The sequence below is a fragment of the Salmo salar genome, chromosome ssa21 (genome assembly GCF_905237065.1).
Source record: "Salmo salar chromosome ssa21, Ssal_v3.1, whole genome shotgun sequence".
Classification (NCBI taxonomy): domain Eukaryota; kingdom Metazoa; phylum Chordata; class Actinopteri; order Salmoniformes; family Salmonidae; genus Salmo; species Salmo salar.
The window spans coordinates 44,280,657-44,300,349 of NC_059462.1; the positions used below are offsets into that span (position 1 = coordinate 44,280,657).

The 19,693-nt window shown below is 41.5% G+C and overlaps 1 protein-coding gene across 1 annotated transcript in view; it reads right to left on the minus strand.

Moving 5' to 3' along the window:
* Positions 1–246: 246 nt before the first annotated feature.
* Positions 247–19,693, minus strand: part of ramp1 (receptor activity modifying protein 1) — a 127,144-nt gene continuing 107,697 nt past the window's right edge. Inside the window, exon 3 of the mRNA XM_014165457.2 lies at positions 247–1,404. Coding sequence (XP_014020932.1) covers positions 1,149–1,404 — 256 coding nt within the window. The 3' untranslated portion in view covers positions 247–1,148. The remainder of the gene's footprint in view (positions 1,405–19,693) is intronic.

Here is a 19,693-nt window from a genome sequence, read left to right on the forward strand (position 1 = left end):
AATAAGATGAAGAGTACGTCAGAAAATGCCATTAGCAGGATGCTCTGCTCTTAAAGGCAATGTCCCTATCTGGTGATGACAGCATTAGCCTTACTAAAGACCCAATAAACGCAGATGTTACACAGACACGACAGTTTGTCAGTAACTTACAAAACAATCGACTAGCCTTAAGCCTTGTGACTATGAAGATAAAAGTTATACCCACCAAACCACCATTACAAAGCACCCGATACACAATGTCACGTCTTTGTTTTTAATCCAAGTTTATTGTACACAGTCATTATGAAATACCAACAGTAGGCTATTAATCCATCATTTGCACAGTATGTTGTACCTCAGTCTCGCACACATCAAAAAATAAAATAATATTCTCTTTTTCATATTCACTTTCTATTCATGGACAAATTTGATTTTAATATTTTCGTAATTATTTTGGTTACAGACAGGTACTTTGGCACAGTACACAAAGTAAGGACTTGAAGGGTGAGTGTAGAAATCTGTTGGTTCTGACGGGCAGGGCAAGGACAGGAACAGGGTGTTGGGTCCAGACAGTGTTAATGAGGAGAGTACAGAGTGCACAGACAGCATCCATAAAGCACAGAGATGATAGGACGATGCTTTATATCAACCAATCAGTGACTGGCTGTAAGAAGTCCACTTCAGGAGCTGTGCCAAAGTGTCTCAACTCACTGCACAGGAAATTACCTAATGTGTCCAGGAAGTCCTTCAAACCAATCAGATACCATCTGTCCTTCATGGCAAACAGCTTGTGATTCTCCAGACAGATTGGATTTAGTAGATAAAGGGCAATGGAATCACTCTTCCATTTTTAAACCAGTCCGCCTGCAGGGTATAATTACTGTAGTTATATGAACTCTCATCTTGTAGTCCGTGTACTTTCCTATATCCTGTGCCTCTAGCTCGGTCTCCTATCAAACAGAGTGATAGGACCAGAGATGCTCTATAATGTTATCCTTGAGACAGGCTTAGATAGTCCTCCCAGTCCCTCACCTGGTCCATGATATCTGTTCTGTAGTAGGTAGCAGCAGTGTTATGTGTATCTGAGTCTGTCATGGGTGGAGGTGGAGGTGAAGGGGGCCTCCTCTAGACCTCTTCTCCCTGGCTGGTGGCCTGGAGGTTGGGCCTGGCTACACCATGCCTTCACTGCGCTTGCTCCTCCACACTACTAGGGCAGTCATGAGCAACGTGACAAGGATGGGCACCACGATGAATGGCCCAAGGATACGGTTGGGCGGATCACGCAGCAGCCGTCCCGACAGGGAGCAATCGTGGAAGTAGTGCTTGTGGATGCGGATGAAGAACTCGTCCACCAGCCGGTTGGGCCAGAAACAGTCCATCTTCAGAGCGATCAGGTAGGTGCAGTTAGTGAGCTCACCGTAAGGTCTGTAGGGAGAGACGGAAAGGAACAGTGGGAGGTCACATTAATGGAATGAAGACAAGGTTTATGTACCGTATATCACAATGAGGGCAAATAATAGCCTACACTTTTGAATAGACATTTAGGACAGTTTGGGGTTCTTAATGGGGCTCCAAAGTGTGGTTTTTAAATTGAATAGACATTTAGGACAGTTTGGGGTTCTTAATGGGGCTCCAAAGTGTGGTTTTTAAATTGAACACAAGTTTCATGATCTACAGTGTAATTTTTATTGAACCTTTTAATTAAGCAGGGAGTCATGCTGAGACCAAGAGCAGAAGAACAGAACAGAATAGAACACATCAATAAACAACAATTACACTATACATATCTATATACACATCAATTACACTATACAGTTGAAGTCGGAAGTTTACATACACCTTAGCCAAATACATTTAAACTCAGTTTTTCACAATTCCTGACATTTAATCCTAGTAAAGATTTCCTGGGCAGAACTGAAAAAGTGTGTGCGAGCAAGGAGGCCTACAAACCCAACTCAGTTACACCAGGAGGAATGGGTCAAAATTCAACCAACTTATTGTGGGAAGCTTGTGGAAGGCTACCCGAAACGTTTGACCCAAGTTAAACAATTTAAAGGCAATGCTACCAAATACTAATTGAGTGTATGTGAACTTCTGACCCACTGGAAATGTGATGAAAGAAATGAAAGCTGAAATAAATCATTCTCTCTACTATTATTCTGACATTTCACATTCTTAAAATGAAGTGGTGATCTTAACTGACCTAAGGCAGGGAATTTTTACTAGGATTAAATGTCAAGAATTATGAAAAACTGAGTTTAAATGTATTTGTCTAAGGTGTATGTAAACTTCCGACTTTAACTGTATATCTATATACACATCAATTACACTATACATATATATACACATCAATACATTGAAAAGCAACCCCAAAACATGAAGAAGCTAAACACAAAACATATGAAACAAACACATTGGTCAGTAAAAGGGCCCTCTAACATCTACCTGGATTGCCTTAATGGGACGTACTGTAGGCGAAGTTCATTTGAAGTTAGGGGAGAGACTGAAAATGAAATACACAAACGGAGTACACACACTAATGGTGCAATCAACCGTCGTGTGCAAATCAATATTTTCCCTCTACAGCTCTCTGCGTGCGAGTGTGCTCCCTAGTGTGTATAGGCCTGCCATGATTGAGAGTAATGACCCCTGGTAATGACAGAGGACAGATAGAGAGTGAAAAACACACACACAGAGACACACATCCACCCTCCCCTCCTCCTGAACAAGAGCTCTACCCCCTCTCCTCAGAGCATGCCCTCCAAATGGCCTACTATTTCTACCCACATCCTCCCTGGTGTGGCATACCTGGCATAGCTAGGACCTTTTTTGTCATCCACAGGTTTCCCCTAACACAACCAAGGGGTAATGTCTGTCTCAGCTAACCCGATCCCCCAGTGGGAGAGTGATACACAGGGTAAAAGGCAGACCATCTGGCTCATCTTCCAAGGCAGACAGACATTATAATCATGCATCATGATCATTATGAACAGAAGAGAGATGAAATAGAGAGGAAGAGAGAGAGAGGAAAGAGGGAGAGAGAGATGAGAGAAAGAATGAGAAAGAGAGGAAAGAGAAGAGAGAGAGACATAGTGATAGTTGATATGCTGTGTAGGAGAACACGGTGTAAAATTAGACCTCTCAGCAAGAATAGAAATATGAGCAAGCCCCTATTCTCTCCTCAGACATTTATCCACGACAGATGTACGGCCATGACAAATTTATTGACATGACAGGATTTAATACCTTTATATTACAGCTGCTTTATTGAAAGAACACTCTTGCCAAAGTCACGTCATCTGCAACATTTCATCATCGGAGGAAATTAATTGTTCCTAGACAGTTCCTTTTCTCTCCCTGTACGTTTCTCCAAAACATTTCCCCCTAAGGGCCTATGGCGATGCGTCATTGGCTAAGGCAAGGGCACCCCTACTAACTGGAACCTATTCAGTACTGAGAACTAAGAGATTTATAATAACCCAGATATGGCACAATTTCAAGAGCTCCGCTAACGTGTCTTGTCTAAACACACACAGGAGGTTGTATCTTCCCTTGTCAGTATTAACTTATCTTGTCTGAACTCACACACATATACCTGTAATCATTTCTTCTGTATAATCTTATCTTCTTTACATGACCTAATGTGGAGTATATATACTCTGGCTCTTCTAATACAGTTTAGCTATGTGACCTGCTGAACTATGTGTAGTTGGGGTTGCAGAAGGTGTGGTAGTTATTGTGAATAACTTCGCTATTATGGCCTATTTATTGCCTTACCTCCTGACGCCATTTGCACACACTGTATATAGACTTAACTTTTTTCTATTGTGTTATTGACTGTACGCTTGTTTATTCCATCTGTAACTCTGTGTTGTTGTTTGTGTCGCACTGCTTTGCTTTATCTTGGCCATGAGAACTTGTTCTCAACTAGCTTACCTGGTTAAATAAAGGTGAAATAAAAATTAAAAATGGTCCTTATAGTTTTATATCGCATCAGAAGAGAACAATGGCTAGTGTTATTCCCCTTGTATTATTTCTACAGATCCCTCTCCTTCCTGCTCTTCCAGGGAACATGTCAGTGTAAATCCACCCCCTGCTTCCTGCTCTTCCAGGAAACACGTCAGTTTAAATCCACCCCCTCCTTTCTCTCTCACATACTGTCCTCTTTACTGTCCTCTTCGATGTACTCTTTACTGTTTACTTTCCATACTGCAACATGAGAGGCCTTGGAAGCTGTTGACAGACTGACTGATGGCAAGACACACACAGACAGACAGACGGTTTGACACACACACACACAGACACACACACACAGTCACACATACACCATGTTTGCACGAAACAAGACTCACGCTCCAAAGCAGTACCTAGTGTTCACATTGCTTGCTATAAACAGTTAGCTAACATTTCACTGCCTCCGCTCCGATCACCCAGTTCCCATTCCGGGACAAAAAGATTGGCACCTTGCTCTTAAAAGTGCGTTATAAACCAACAGGTGGTCAAAAGTCCCCTGACCTTCCTCGATGTACAGAAGCCGCTGCAACCTGGACTCAGGGGTAGACGTAACATAGTAAATGTCAATCCGAGACGCTCCAATTAGTATCATATGTTATGTTTCGTATGGTATGTATTAATCTGTGGAGGTCCATCATCCATTTGGTATGATATGTTACGAATTACAATTTCTATGATACAGTATGTTATGAATTTGCTACACTTATATGTTACGAATAAAAATGTGTTGTGGCTAATGTAAGCTGGGTGGCTAAGGCTAATGTTAGCTAGGTGGCAACCGTTAGGGTTAAGGTAAGCCATAGCTGGCGGGAAGTGCTTTGAGGGTGGGGATGCTGCGATTTTTTGGGGGCCGACTGGGGGGATGCAGAGGAGAAGAAAAAAATTGTGCGCTGAAGACATCGATATTGGTCTGTTAATACAGGGCTAGTAAAGGCCCAGTGTTACAGACATCTATATTGGTCTGTTAATACAGGGCTAGTAAAGGCCCAGTGTTACAAACATCTATATTGGTCCGTTAATACAGGGCTAGTAAAGGCCCAGTGTTACAGACATTTATATTGGTCTGTTAATACAGGACTAGTAAAGGCCCAGTGTTACAGACATCTATATTGGTCCGTTAATACAGGGCTAGTAAAGGTCCAGTGTTAAAGACATCTATATTGGTCTGTTAATACAGGGCTAGTAAAGGCCCAGTGTTACAGACGTCTATATTGTTCCGTTAATACAGGGCTAGTAACGGTCTGTTAATACAGGACTAGTAAAGGCCCAGTGTTACAGACATCTATATTGGTCTGTTAATACAGGGCTAGTAAAGGCCCAGTGTTACAGACATCTTTATTGGTCCGTTAATACAGGGGCTAGTAAAGGCCCAGTGTTACAGACATCTATATTGGTCCGTTAATACAGGGCTAGTAAAGGCCCAGTGTTACAGACGTCTATATTGGTCCGTTAATACAGGGCTAGTAAAGGTCCAGTGTTACAGACATCTATTTTGGTCTGTTAATACAGGGCTAGTAAAGGTCTGTTAATACAGGGCTAGTAAAGGCCCAGTGTTACAGACGTCTATATTGTTCCGTTAATACAGGGCTAGTAAAGGTCTGTTAATACAGGCCTAGTAAAGGCCCAGTGTTACAGACGTCTATATTGGTCTGTTAATACAGGGCTAGTAAAGGCCCAGTGTTACAGACGTCTATATTGGTCCGTTAATACAGGGCTAGTAAAGGCCCAGTGTTACAGACGTCTATATTGGTCCGTTAATACAGGGCTAGTAAAGGCCCAGTGTTACAGACATCTATATTGGTCCGTTAATACAGGGCTAGTAAAGGCCCAGTGTTACAGACGTCTATATTGGTCTGTTAATACAGGGCTAGTAAAGGTCTTAATACAGGGCGAGTAAAGGTCTGTTAATACAGGACTAGTAAAGGCCCAGTGTTACAGACATCTATATTGGTCTGTTAATACAGGGCTAGTAAAGGCCCAGTGTTACAGACGTCTATATTGGTCCGTTAATACAGGGCTAGTAAAGGCCCAGTGTTACAGACGTTTATATTGTTCCATTAATACAGGGCTAGTAAAGGCCCAGTGTTACAGACATCTATATTGGTCTGTTAATACAGGGCTAGTAAAGGCCCAGTGTTACAGACGTCTATATTGGTCTGTTAATACAGGGCTAGTAAAGGTCTTAATACAGGGCTAGTAAAGGTCTGTTAATACAGGACTAGTAAAGGCCCAGTGTTACAGACATCTATATTGGTCTGTTAATACAGGGCTAGTAAAGGCCCAGTGTTACAGACATCTTTATTGGTCCGTTAATACAGGGGCTAGTAAAGGCCCAGTGTTACAGACGTCTATATTGGTCCGTTAATACAGGGCTAGTAAAGGCCCAGTGTTACAGACGTCTATATTGGTCCGTTAATACAGGGCTAGTAAAGGTCCAGTGTTACAGACATCTATATTGGTCTGTTAATACAGGGCTAGTAAAGGTCTGTTAATACAGGGCTAGTAAAGGCCCAGTGTTACAGACGTCTATATTGTTCCGTTAATACAGGGCTAGTAAAGGTCTGTTAATACAGGGCTAGTAAAGGTCTGTTAATACAGGACTAGTAAAGGCCCAGTGTTACAGACATCTATATTGGTCTGTTAATACAGGGCTAGTAAAGGCCCAGTGTTACAGACATCTTTATTGGTCCGTTAATACAGGGGCTAGTAAAGGCCCAGTGTTACAGACGTCTATATTGGTCCGTTAATACAGGGCTAGTAAAGGCCCAGTGTTACAGACGTCTATATTGGTCCGTTAATACAGGGCTAGTAAAGGTCCAGTGTTACAGACATCTATATTGGTCTGTTAATACAGGGCTAGTAAAGGTCTGTTAATACAGGGCTAGTAAAGGCCCAGTGTTACAGACGTCTATATTGTTCCGTTAATACAGGGCTAGTAAAGGTCTGTTAATACAGGGCTAGTAAAGGCCCAGTGTTACAGATGTCTATATTGGTCTGTTAATACAGGGCTAGTAAAGGCCCAGTGTTACAGACGTCTATATTGGTCCGTTAATACAGGGCTAGTAAAGGCCCAGTGTTACAGACGTTTATATTGTTCCGTTAATACAGGGCTAGTAAAGGCCCAGTGTTACAGACGTCTATATTGGTCTGTTAATACAGGGCTAGTAAAGGCCCAGTGTTACAGACGTCTATATTGGTCCGTTAATACAGGGCTAGTAAAGGTCTGTTAATACAGGGCTAGTAAAGGCCCAGTGTTACAGACGTCTATATTGGTCTTCTTAATACAGGGCTAGTAAAGGTCTGTTAATACAGGGCTAGTAAAGGCCCAGTGTTACAGACATCTATATTGGTCTGTTAATACAGGACTAGTAAAAGTCTGTTAATACAGGGCTAGTAAAGGCCCAGTGTTACAGACGTCTATATTGGTCCGTTAATACAGGGGCTAGTAAAGGCCCAGTGTTACAGACATCTATATTGTTCCGTTAATACAGGGCTAGTAAAGGCCCAGTGTTGCAGACATCTATATTGGTCTGTTAATACAGGGCTAGTAAAGGCCCAGTGTTACAGACATCTATATTGTTCTGTTAATACAGGGCTAGTAAAGGCCCAGTGTTACAGACATCTATATTGGTCCGTTAATACAGGGCTAGTAAAGGCCCAGTGTTACAGACATCTATATTGGTCCGTTAATACAGGGCTAGTAAAGGTCTGTTAATACAGGGCTAGTAAAGGCCCAGTGTTGCAGACATCTATATTGGTCCGTTAATACAGGGCTAGTAAAGGTCTGTTAATACAGGACTAGTAAAGGTCTGTTAATACAGGGCTAGTAAAGGTCTGTTAATACAGGGCTAGTAAAGGTGTGTTAATACAGGGCTAGTAAAGGCCCAGTGTTACAGACATCTATATTGGTCTGTTAATACAGGGCTAGTAATGGTCTGTTAATACAGGGCTAGTAAAGGTCTGTTATTACAGGGCTAGTAAAGGTCTGTTAATACAGGGCTAGTAAAGGTCTGTTAATACAGGACTAGTAAAGGTCTGTTAATACAGGGCTAGTAAAGGTCTGTTAATACAGGGCTAGTAAAGGTCTGTTAATACAGGGCTAGTAAAGGTCTGTTAATACAGGGCTAGTAAAGGTCTGTTAATACAGGGCTAGTAAAGGTCTGTTAATACAGGGCTAGTAAAGGTCTGTTAATACAGGACTAGTAAAGGTCTGTTTAATACAGGGCTAGTAAAGGTCTGTTAATACAGGGCTAGTAAAGGTCTGTTAATACAGGACTAGTAAAGGTCTGTTAATACAGGACTAGTAAAGGCCCAGTGTTACAGACATCTATATTGGTCTGTTAATACAGGACTAGTAAAGGTCTGTTAATACAGGGCTAGTAAAGGCCCAGTGTTACAGACGTCTATATTGGTCCGTTAATACAGGGGCTAGTAAAGGCCCAGTGTTACAGACATCTATATTGTTCCGTTAATACAGGGCTAGTAAAGGCCCAGTGTTGCAGACATCTATATTGGTCTGTTAATACAGGGCTAGTAAAGGCCCAGTGTTACAGACATCTATATTGGTCCGTTAATACAGGGCTAGTAAAGGCCCAGTATTACAGACATCTATATTGGTCTGTTAATACAAGGCTAGTAAAGGCCCAGTGTTACAGACGTCTATATTGGTCCGTTAATACAGGGCTAGTAAAGGCCCAGTGTTACAGACATCTATATTGGTCTGTTAATACAGGGCTAGTAAAGGTCTGTTAATACAGGGCTAGTAAAGGTCTGTTAATACAGGACTAGTAACGACCCAGTGTTACAGACGTCTATATTGTTCCGTTAATACAGGGCTGGTAAAGGTCTGTTAATACAGGGCTAGTAAAGGCCCAGTGTTACAGACATCTATATTGGTCCGTTAATACAGGGCTAGTAAAGGTCTGTTAATATAGGGCTAGTAAAGGTCTGTTAATACAGGACTAATAAAGGCCCAGTGTTACAGACGTCTATATTGGTCCATTAATACAGGACTAGTAAAGGCCCAGTGTTACAGACATCTATATTGGTCCGTTAATACAGGGCTAGTAAAGGCCCAGTGTTACAGACGTCTATATTGGTCCATTAATACAGAGCTAGTAAAGGCCCAGTGTTACAGACATCTATATTGTTCCGTTAATACAGGGCTAGAAAAGGCCCAGTGTTAGAGACGTTTATATTGTTCCGTTAATACAGGGCTAGTAAAGGCCCAGTGTTACAGACGTCTATATTGGTCCGTTAATACAGGGCTAGTAAAGGTCTGTTAATACAGGGCTAGTAAAGGCCCAGTGTTACAGACGTCTATATTGGTCTGTTAATACAGGGCTAGTAAAGGTCTGTTAATACAGGGCTAGTAAAGGCCCAGTGTTACAGAAATCTATATTGGTCTGTTAATACAGGGCTAGTAAAGGTCTGTTAATACAGGACTAGTCAAGGCCCAGTGTTACAGACATCTATATTGGTCTGTTAATACAGGACTAGTAAAGGCCCAGTGTTACAGACATCTATATTGGTCTGTTAATACAGGGCTAGTAAAGGCCCAGTGTTACAGACATCTATATTGGTCTGTTAATACAGGGCTAGTAAAGGCCCAGTGTTACAGACGTCTATATTGGTCCGTTAATACAGGACTATTAAAGGCCCAGTGTTACAGACATCTATATTGGTCTGTTAATACAGGGCTAGTAAAGGCCCAGTGTTACAGACATCTATATTGTTCTGTTAATACAGGGCTAGTAAAGGTCCGTTAATACAGGGCTAGTAAAGGCCCAGTGTTACAGACATCTATATTGGTCCGTTAATACAGGGCTAGTAAAGGCCCTGTGTTACAGACATCTATATTGGTCCGTTAATACAGGGCTAGTAAAGGTCTGTTAATACAGGGCTAGTAAAGGCCCAGTGTTGCAGACATCTATAATGGTCCGTTAATACAAGGATAGTAATGGTCTGTTAATAAAGGACTATTAAAGGTCTGTTAATACAGTGCTAGTAAAGGTCTGTTAATACAGGGCTAGTAAAGGTGTGTTAATACAGGGCTAGTAAAGGCCCAGTGTTACAGACATCTATATTGGTCTGTTAATACAGGGCTAGTAAAGGTCTGTTAATACAGGGCTAGTAAAGGTCTGTTAATACAGGACTAGTAAAGGTCTGTTAATACAGGGCTAGTAAAGGTCTGTTAATACAGGGCTAGTAAAGGCCCAGTGTTACAGACATCTATATTGGTCCGTTAATACAGGACTAGTAAAGGTCTGTTAATACAGGGCTAGTAAAGGTCTGTTAATACAGGACTAGTAAAGGTCTGTTAATACAGGGCTAGTAAAGGTCTGTTAATACAGGGCTACTAAAGGTCTGTTAATACAGGGCTAGAAAAGGCCCAGTGTTACAGACATCTATATTGGTCTGTTAATACAGGGCTAGTAAAGGCCCAGTGTTACAAACATCTATATTGGTCCGTTAATACAGGGCTAGTAAAGGCCCAGTGTTACAGACATTTATATTGGTCTGTTAATACAGGACTAGTAAAGGCCCAGTGTTACAGACATCTATATTGGTCCGTTAATACAGGGCTAGTAAAGGTCCAGTGTTAAAGACATCTATATTGGTCTGTTAATACAGGGCTAGTAAAGGCCCAGTGTTACAGACGTCTATATTGTTCCGTTAATACAGGGCTAGTAACGGTCTGTTAATACAGGACTAGTAAAGGCCCAGTGTTACAGACATCTATATTGGTCTGTTAATACAGGGCTAGTAAAGGCCCAGTGTTACAGACATCTTTATTGGTCCGTTAATACAGGGGCTAGTAAAGGCCCAGTGTTACAGACATCTATATTGGTCCGTTAATACAGGGCTAGTAAAGGCCCAGTGTTACAGACGTCTATATTGGTCCGTTAATACAGGGCTAGTAAAGGTCCAGTGTTACAGACATCTATATTGGTCTGTTAATACAGGGCTAGTAAAGGTCTGTTAATACAGGGCTAGTAAAGGCCCAGTGTTACAGACGTCTATATTGTTCCGTTAATACAGGGCTAGTAAAGGTCTGTTAATACAGGGCTAGTAAAGGCCCAGTGTTACAGACGTCTATATTGGTCTGTTAATACAGGGCTAGTAAAGGCCCAGTGTTACAGACTTCTATATTGGTCCGTTAATACAGGGCTAGTAAAGGCCCAGTGTTACAGACATCTATATTGGTCCGTTAATACAGGGCTAGTAAAGGCCCAGTGTTTCAGACATCTATATTGGTCCGTTAATACAGGGCTAGTAAAGGCCCAGTGTTACAGACGTCTATATTGGTCTGTTAATACAGGGCTAGTAAAGGTCTGTTATTACAGGGCTAGTAAAGGTCTGTTAATACAGGGCTAGTAAAGGTCTGTTAATACAGGACTAGTAAAGGTCTGTTAATACAGGGCTAGTAAAGGTCTGTTAATACAGGGCTAGTAAAGGTCTGTTAATACAGGGCTAGTAAAGGTCTGTTAATACAGGGCTAGTAAAGGTCTGTTAATACAGGGCTAGTAAAGGTCTGTTAATACAGGGCTAGTAAAGGTCTGTTAATACAGGACTAGTAAAGGTCTGTTTAATACAGGGCTAGTAAAGGTCTGTTAATACAGGGCTAGTAAAGGTCTGTTAATACAGGACTAGTAAAGGTCTGTTAATACAGGACTAGTAAAGGCCCAGTGTTACAGACATCTATATTGGTCTGTTAATACAGGACTAGTAAAGGTCTGTTAATACAGGGCTAGTAAAGGCCCAGTGTTACAGACGTCTATATTGGTCCGTTAATACAGGGGCTAGTAAAGGCCCAGTGTTACAGACATCTATATTGTTCCGTTAATACAGGGCTAGTAAAGGCCCAGTGTTGCAGACATCTATATTGGTCTGTTAATACAGGGCTAGTAAAGGCCCAGTGTTACAGACATCTATATTGGTCCGTTAATACAGGGCTAGTAAAGGCCCAGTATTACAGACATCTATATTGGTCTGTTAATACAGGGCTAGTAAAGGCCCAGTGTTACAGACGTCTATATTGGTCCGTTAATACAGGGCTAGTAAAGGCCCAGTGTTACAGACATCTATATTGGTCTGTTAATACAGGGCTAGTAAAGGTCTGTTAATACAGGGCTAGTAAAGGTCTGTTAATACAGGACTAGTAACGACCCAGTGTTACAGACGTCTATATTGTTCCGTTAATACAGGGCTGGTAAAGGTCTGTTAATACAGGGCTAGTAAAGGCCCAGTGTTACAGACATCTATATTGGTCCGTTAATACAGGGCTAGTAAAGGCCCAGTGTTACAGACATCTATATTGGTCCGTTAATACAGGGCTAGTAAAGGCCCAGTGTTACAGACGTCTATATTGGTCCGTTAATACAGAGCTAGTAAAGGCCCAGTGTTACAGACATCTATATTGTTCCGTTAATACAGGGCTAGAAAAGGCCCAGTGTTAGAGACGTTTATATTGTTCCGTTAATACAGGGCTAGTAAAGGCCCAGTGTTACAGACGTCTATATTGGTCCGTTAATACAGCGCTAGTAAAGGTCTGTTAATACAGGGCTAGTAAAGGCCCAGTGTTACAGACGTCTATATTGGTCTGTTAATACAGGGCTAGTAAAGGTCTGTTAATACAGGGCTAGTAAAGGCCCAGTGTTACAGAAATCTATATTGGTCTGTTAATACAGGGCTAGTAAAGGTCTGTTAATACAGGACTAGTCAAGGCCCAGTGTTACAGACATCTATATTGGTCTGTTAATACAGGACTAGTAAAGGCCCAGTGTTACAGACATCTATATTGGTCTGTTAATACAGGGCTAGTAAAGGCCCAGTGTTACAGACATCTATATTGGTCTGTTAATACAGGGCTAGTAAAGGCCCAGTGTTACAGACGTCTATATTGGTCCGTTAATACAGGACTATTAAAGGCCCAGTGTTACAGACATCTATATTGGTCTGTTAATACAGGGCTAGTAAAGGCCCAGTGTTACAGACATCTATATTGTTCTGTTAATACAGGGCTAGTAAAGGTCCGTTAATACAGGGCTAGTAAAGGCCCAGTGTTACAGACATCTATATTGGTCCGTTAATACAGGGCTAGTAAAGGCCCTGTGTTACAGACATCTATATTGGTCCGTTAATACAGGGCTAGTAAAGGTCTGTTAATACAGGGCTAGTAAAGGCCCAGTGTTGCAGACATCTATAATGGTCCGTTAATACAAGGATAGTAATGGTCTGTTAATAAAGGACTATTAAAGGTCTGTTAATACAGTGCTAGTAAAGGTCTGTTAATACAGGGCTAGTAAAGGTGTGTTAATACAGGGCTAGTAAAGGCCCAGTGTTACAGACATCTATATTGGTCTGTTAATACAGGGCTAGTAAAGGTCTGTTAATACAGGGCTAGTAAAGGTCTGTTAATACAGGACTAGTAAAGGTCTGTTAATACAGGGCTAGTAAAGGTCTGTTAATACAGGGCTAGTAAAGGCCCAGTGTTACAGACATCTATATTGGTCCGTTAATACAGGACTAGTAAAGGTCTGTTAATACAGGGCTAGTAAAGGTCTGTTAATACAGGACTAGTAAAGGTCTGTTAATACAGGGCTAGTAAAGGTCTGTTAATACAGGGCTAGTAAAGGTCTGTTAATACAGGGCTAGAAAAGGCCCAGTGTTACAGACATCTATATTGGTCTGTTAATACAGGGCTAGTAAAGGCCCAGTGTTACAAACATCTATATTGGTCCGTTAATACAGGGCTAGTAAAGGCCCAGTGTTACAGACATTTATATTGGTCTGTTAATACAGGACTAGTAAAGGCCCAGTGTTACAGACATCTATATTGGTCCGTTAATACAGGGCTAGTAAAGGTCCAGTGTTAAAGACATCTATATTGGTCTGTTAATACAGGGCTAGTAAAGGCCCAGTGTTACAGACGTCTATATTGTTCCGTTAATACAGGGCTAGTAACGGTCTGTTAATACAGGACTAGTAAAGGCCCAGTGTTACAGACATCTATATTGGTCTGTTAATACAGGGCTAGTAAAGGCCCAGTGTTACAGACATCTTTATTGGTCCGTTAATACAGGGGCTAGTAAAGGCCCAGTGTTACAGACATCTATATTGGTCCGTTAATACAGGGCTAGTAAAGGCCCAGTGTTACAGACGTCTATATTGGTCCGTTAATACAGGGCTAGTAAAGGTCCAGTGTTACAGACATCTATATTGGTCTGTTAATACAGGGCTAGTAAAGGTCTGTTAATACAGGGCTAGTAAAGGCCCAGTGTTACAGACGTCTATATTGTTCCGTTAATACAGGGCTAGTAAAGGTCTGTTAATACAGGGCTAGTAAAGGCCCAGTGTTACAGACGTCTATATTGGTCTGTTAATACAGGGCTAGTAAAGGCCCAGTGTTACAGACGTCTATATTGGTCCGTTAATACAGGGCTAGTAAAGGCCCAGTGTTACAGACATCTATATTGGTCCGTTAATACAGGGCTAGTAAAGGCCCAGTGTTACAGACATCTATATTGGTCCGTTAATACAGGGCTAGTAAAGGCCCAGTGTTACAGACGTCTATATTGGTCTGTTAATACAGGGCTAGTAAAGGTCTTAATACAGGGCGAGTAAAGGTCTGTTAATACAGGACTAGTAAAGGCCCAGTGTTACAGACATCTATATTGGTCTGTTAATACAGGGCTAGTAAAGGCCCAGTGTTACAGACGTCTATATTGGTCCGTTAATACAGGGCTAGTAAAGGCCCAGTGTTACAGACGTTTATATTGTTCCATTAATACAGGGCTAGTAAAGGCCCAGTGTTACAGACATCTATATTGGTCTGTTAATACAGGGCTAGTAAAGGCCCAGTGTTACAGACGTCTATATTGGTCTGTTAATACAGGGCTAGTAAAGGTCTTAATACAGGGCTAGTAAAGGTCTGTTAATACAGGACTAGTAAAGGCCCAGTGTTACAGACATCTATATTGGTCTGTTAATACAGGGCTAGTAAAGGCCCAGTGTTACAGACATCTTTATTGGTCCGTTAATACAGGGGATAGTAAAGGCCCAGTGTTACAGACGTCTATATTGGTCCGTTAATACAGGGCTAGTAAAGGCCCAGTGTTACAGACGTCTATATTGGTCCGTTAATACAGGGCTAGTAAAGGTCCAGTGTTACAGACATCTATATTGGTCTGTTAATACAGGGCTAGTAAAGGCCCAGTGTTACAGACATCTATATTGGTCTGTTAATACAGGACTAGTAAAAGTCTGTTAATACAGGGCTAGTAAAGGCCCAGTGTTACAGACGTCTATATTGGTCCGTTAATACAGGGGCTAGTAAAGGCCCAGTGTTACAGACATCTATATTGTTCCGTTAATACAGGGCTAGTAAAGGCCCAGTGTTGCAGACATCTATATTGGTCTGTTAATACAGGGCTAGTAAAGGCCCAGTGTTACAGACATCTATATTGTTCTGTTAATACAGGGCTAGTAAAGGCCCAGAGTTACAGACATCTATATTGGTCCGTTAATACAGGGCTAGTAAAGGCCCAGTGTTACAGACATCTATATTGGTCCGTTAATACAGGGCTAGTAAAGGTCTGTTAATACAGGGCTAGTAAAGGCCCAGTGTTGCAGACATCTATATTGGTCCGTTAATACAGGGCTAGTAAAGGTCTGTTAATACAGGACTAGTAAAGGTCTGTTAATACAGGGCTAGTAAAGGTCTGTTAATACAGGGCTAGTAAAGGTGTGTTAATACAGGGCTAGTAAAGGCCCAGTGTTACAGACATCTATATTGGTCTGTTAATACAGGGCTAGTAATGGTCTGTTAATACAGGGCTAGTAAAGGTCTGTTATTACAGGGCTAGTAAAGGTCTGTTAATACAGGGCTAGTAAAGGTCTGTTAATACAGGACTAGTAAAGGTCTGTTAATACAGGGCTAGTAAAGGTCTGTTAATACAGGGCTAGTAAAGGTCTGTTAATACAGGGCTAGTAAAGGTCTGTTAATACAGGGCTAGTAAAGGTCTGTTAATACAGGGCTAGTAAAGGTCTGTTAATACAGGGCTAGTAAAGGTCTGTTAATACAGGACTAGTAAAGGTCTGTTTAATACAGGGCTAGTAAAGGTCTGTTAATACAGGGCTAGTAAAGGTCTGTTAATACAGGACTAGTAAAGGTCTGTTAATACAGGACTAGTAAAGGCCCAGTGTTACAGACATCTATATTGGTCTGTTAATACAGGACTAGTAAAGGTCTGTTAATACAGGGCTAGTAAAGGCCCAGTGTTACAGACGTCTATATTGGTCCGTTAATACAGGGGCTAGTAAAGGCCCAGTGTTACAGACATCTATATTGGTCTGTTAATACAGGGCTAGTAAAGGCCCAGTGTTACAGACATCTATATTGGTCCGTTAATACAGGGCTAGTAAAGGCCCAGTATTACAGACATCTATATTGGTCTGTTAATACAGGGCTAGTAAAGGCCCAGTGTTACAGACGTCTATATTGGTCCGTTAATACAGGGCTAGTAAAGGCCCAGTGTTACAGACATCTATATTGGTCTGTTAATACAGGGCTAGTAAAGGTCTGTTAATACAGGACTAGTAAAGACCCAGTGTTACAGACGTCTATATTGTTCCGTTAATACAGGGCTGGTAAAGGTCTGTTAATACAGGGCTAGTAAAGGCCCAGTGTTACAGACATCTATATTGGTCCGTTAATACAGGGCTAGTAAAGGTCTGTTAATATAGGGCTAGTAAAGGTCTGTTAATACAGGACTAATAAAGGCCCAGTGTTACAGACGTCTATATTGGTCCATTAATACAGGACTAGTAAAGGCCCAGTGTTACAGACATCTATATTGGTACGTTAATACAGGGCTAGAAAAGGCCCAGTGTTAGAGACGTTTATATTGTTCCGTTAATACAGGGCTAGTAAAGGCCCAGTGTTACAGACGTCTATATTGGTCCGTTAATACAGGGCTAGTAAAGGTCTGTTAATACAGGGCTAGTAAAGGCCCAGTGTTACAGACGTCTATATTGGTCTGTTAATACAGGGCTAGTAAAGGTCTGTTAATACAGGGCTAGTAAAGGCCCAGTGTTACAGAAATCTATATTGGTCTGTTAATACAGGGCTAGTAAAGGTCTGTTAATACAGGACTAGTCAAGGCCCAGTGTTACAGACATCTATATTGGTCTGTTAATACAGGACTAGTAAAGGCCCAGTGTTACAGACATCTATATTGGTCTGTTAATACAGGGCTAGTAAAGGCCCAGTGTTACAGACATCTATATTGGTCTGTTAATACAGGGCTAGTAAAGGCCCAGTGTTACAGACGTCTATATTGGTCCGTTAATACAGGACTATTAAAGGCCCAGTGTTACAGACATCTATATTGGTCTGTTAATACAGGGCTAGTAAAGGCCCAGTGTTACAGACGTCTATATTGGTCTGTTAATACAGGGCTAGTAAAGGTCTTAATACAGGGCTAGTAAAGGTCTGTTAATACAGGACTAGTAAAGGCCCAGTGTTACAGACATCTATATTGGTCTGTTAATACAGGGCTAGTAAAGGCCCAGTGTTACAGACATCTTTATTGGTCCGTTAATACAGGGGATAGTAAAGGCCCAGTGTTACAGACGTCTATATTGGTCCGTTAATACAGGGCTAGTAAAGGCCCAGTGTTACAGACGTCTATATTGGTCCGTTAATACAGGGCTAGTAAAGGTCCAGTGTTACAGACATCTATATTGGTCTGTTAATACAGGGCTAGTAAAGGCCCAGTGTTACAGACGTCTATATTGGTCCGTTAATACAGGGGCTAGTAAAGGCCCAGTGTTACAGACATCTATATTGTTCCGTTAATACAGGGCTAGTAAAGGCCCAGTGTTGCAGACATCTATATTGGTCTGTTAATACAGGGCTAGTAAAGGCCCAGTGTTACAGACATCTATATTGTTCTGTTAATACAGGGCTAGTAAAGGCCCAGAGTTACAGACATCTATATTGGTCCGTTAATACAGGGCTAGTAAAGGCCCAGTGTTACAGACATCTATATTGGTCCTTTAATACAGGGCTAGTAAAGGTCTGTTAATACAGGGCTAGTAAAGGCCCAGTGTTGCAGACATCTATATTGGTCCGTTAATACAGGGCTAGTAAAGGTCTGTTAATACAGGACTAGTAAAGGTCTGTTAATACAGGGCTAGTAAAGGTCTGTTAATACAGGGCTAGTAAAGGTGTGTTAATACAGGGCTAGTAAAGGCCCAGTGTTACAGACATCTATATTGGTCTGTTAATACAGGGCTAGTAATGGTCTGTTAATACAGGGCTAGTAAAGGTCTGTTATTACAGGGCTAGTAAAGGTCTGTTAATACAGGGCTAGTAAAGGTCTGTTAATACAGGACTAGTAAAGGTCTGTTAATACAGGGCTAGTAAAGGTCTGTTAATACAGGGCTAGTAAAGGTCTGTTAATACAGGGCTAGTAAAGGTCTGTTAATACAGGGCTAGTAAAGGTCTGTTAATACAGGGCTAGTAAAGGTCTGTTAATACAGGGCTAGTAAAGGTCTGTTAATACAGGACTAGTAAAGGTCTGTTTAATACAGGGCTAGTAAAGGTCTGTTAATACAGGGCTAGTAAAGGTCTGTTAATACAGGACTAGTAAAGGTCTGTTAATACAGGACTAGTAAAGGCCCAGTGTTACAGACATCTATATTGGTCTGTTAATACAGGACTAGTAAAGGTCTGTTAATACAGGGCTAGTAAAGGCCCAGTGTTACAGACGTCTATATTGGTCCGTTAATACAGGGGCTAGTAAAGGCCCAGTGTTACAGACATCTATATTGGTCTGTTAATACAGGGCTAGTAAAGGCCCAGTGTTACAGACATCTATATTGGTCCGTTAATACAGGGCTAGTAAAGGCCCAGTATTACAGACATCTATATTGGTCTGTTAATACAGGGCTAGTAAAGGCCCAGTGTTACAGACGTCTATATTGGTCCGTTAATACAGGGCTAGTAAAGGCCCAGTGTTACAGACATCTATATTGGTCTGTTAATACAGGGCTAGTAAAGGTCTGTTAATACAGGACTAGTAAAGACCCAGTGTTACAGACGTCTATATTGTTCCGTTAATACAGGGCTGGTAAAGGTCTGTTAATACAGGGCTAGTAAAGGCCCAGTGTTACAGACATCTATATTGGTCCGTTAATACAGGGCTAGTAAAGGTCTGTTAATATAGGGCTAGTAAAGGTCTGTTAATACAGGACTAATAAAGGCCCAGTGTTACAGACGTCTATATTGGTCCATTAATACAGGACTAGTAAAGGCCCAGTGTTACAGACATCTATATTGGTACGTTAATACAGGGCTAGTAAAGGCCCAGTGTTACAGACGTCTATATTGGTCCGTTAATACAGGGCTAGTAAAGGCCCAGTGTTACAGACATCTATATTGTTCCGTTAATACAGGGCTAGAAAAGGCCCAGTGTTAGAGACGTTTATATTGTTCCGTTAATACAGGGCTAGTAAAGGCCCAGTGTTACAGACGTCTATATTGGTCCGTTAATACAGGGCTAGTAAAGGTCTGTTAATACAGGGCTAGTAAAGGCCCAGTGTTACAGACGTCTATATTGGTCTGTTAATACAGGGCTAGTAAAGGTCTGTTAATACAGGGCTAGTAAAGGCCCAGTGTTACAGAAATCTATAT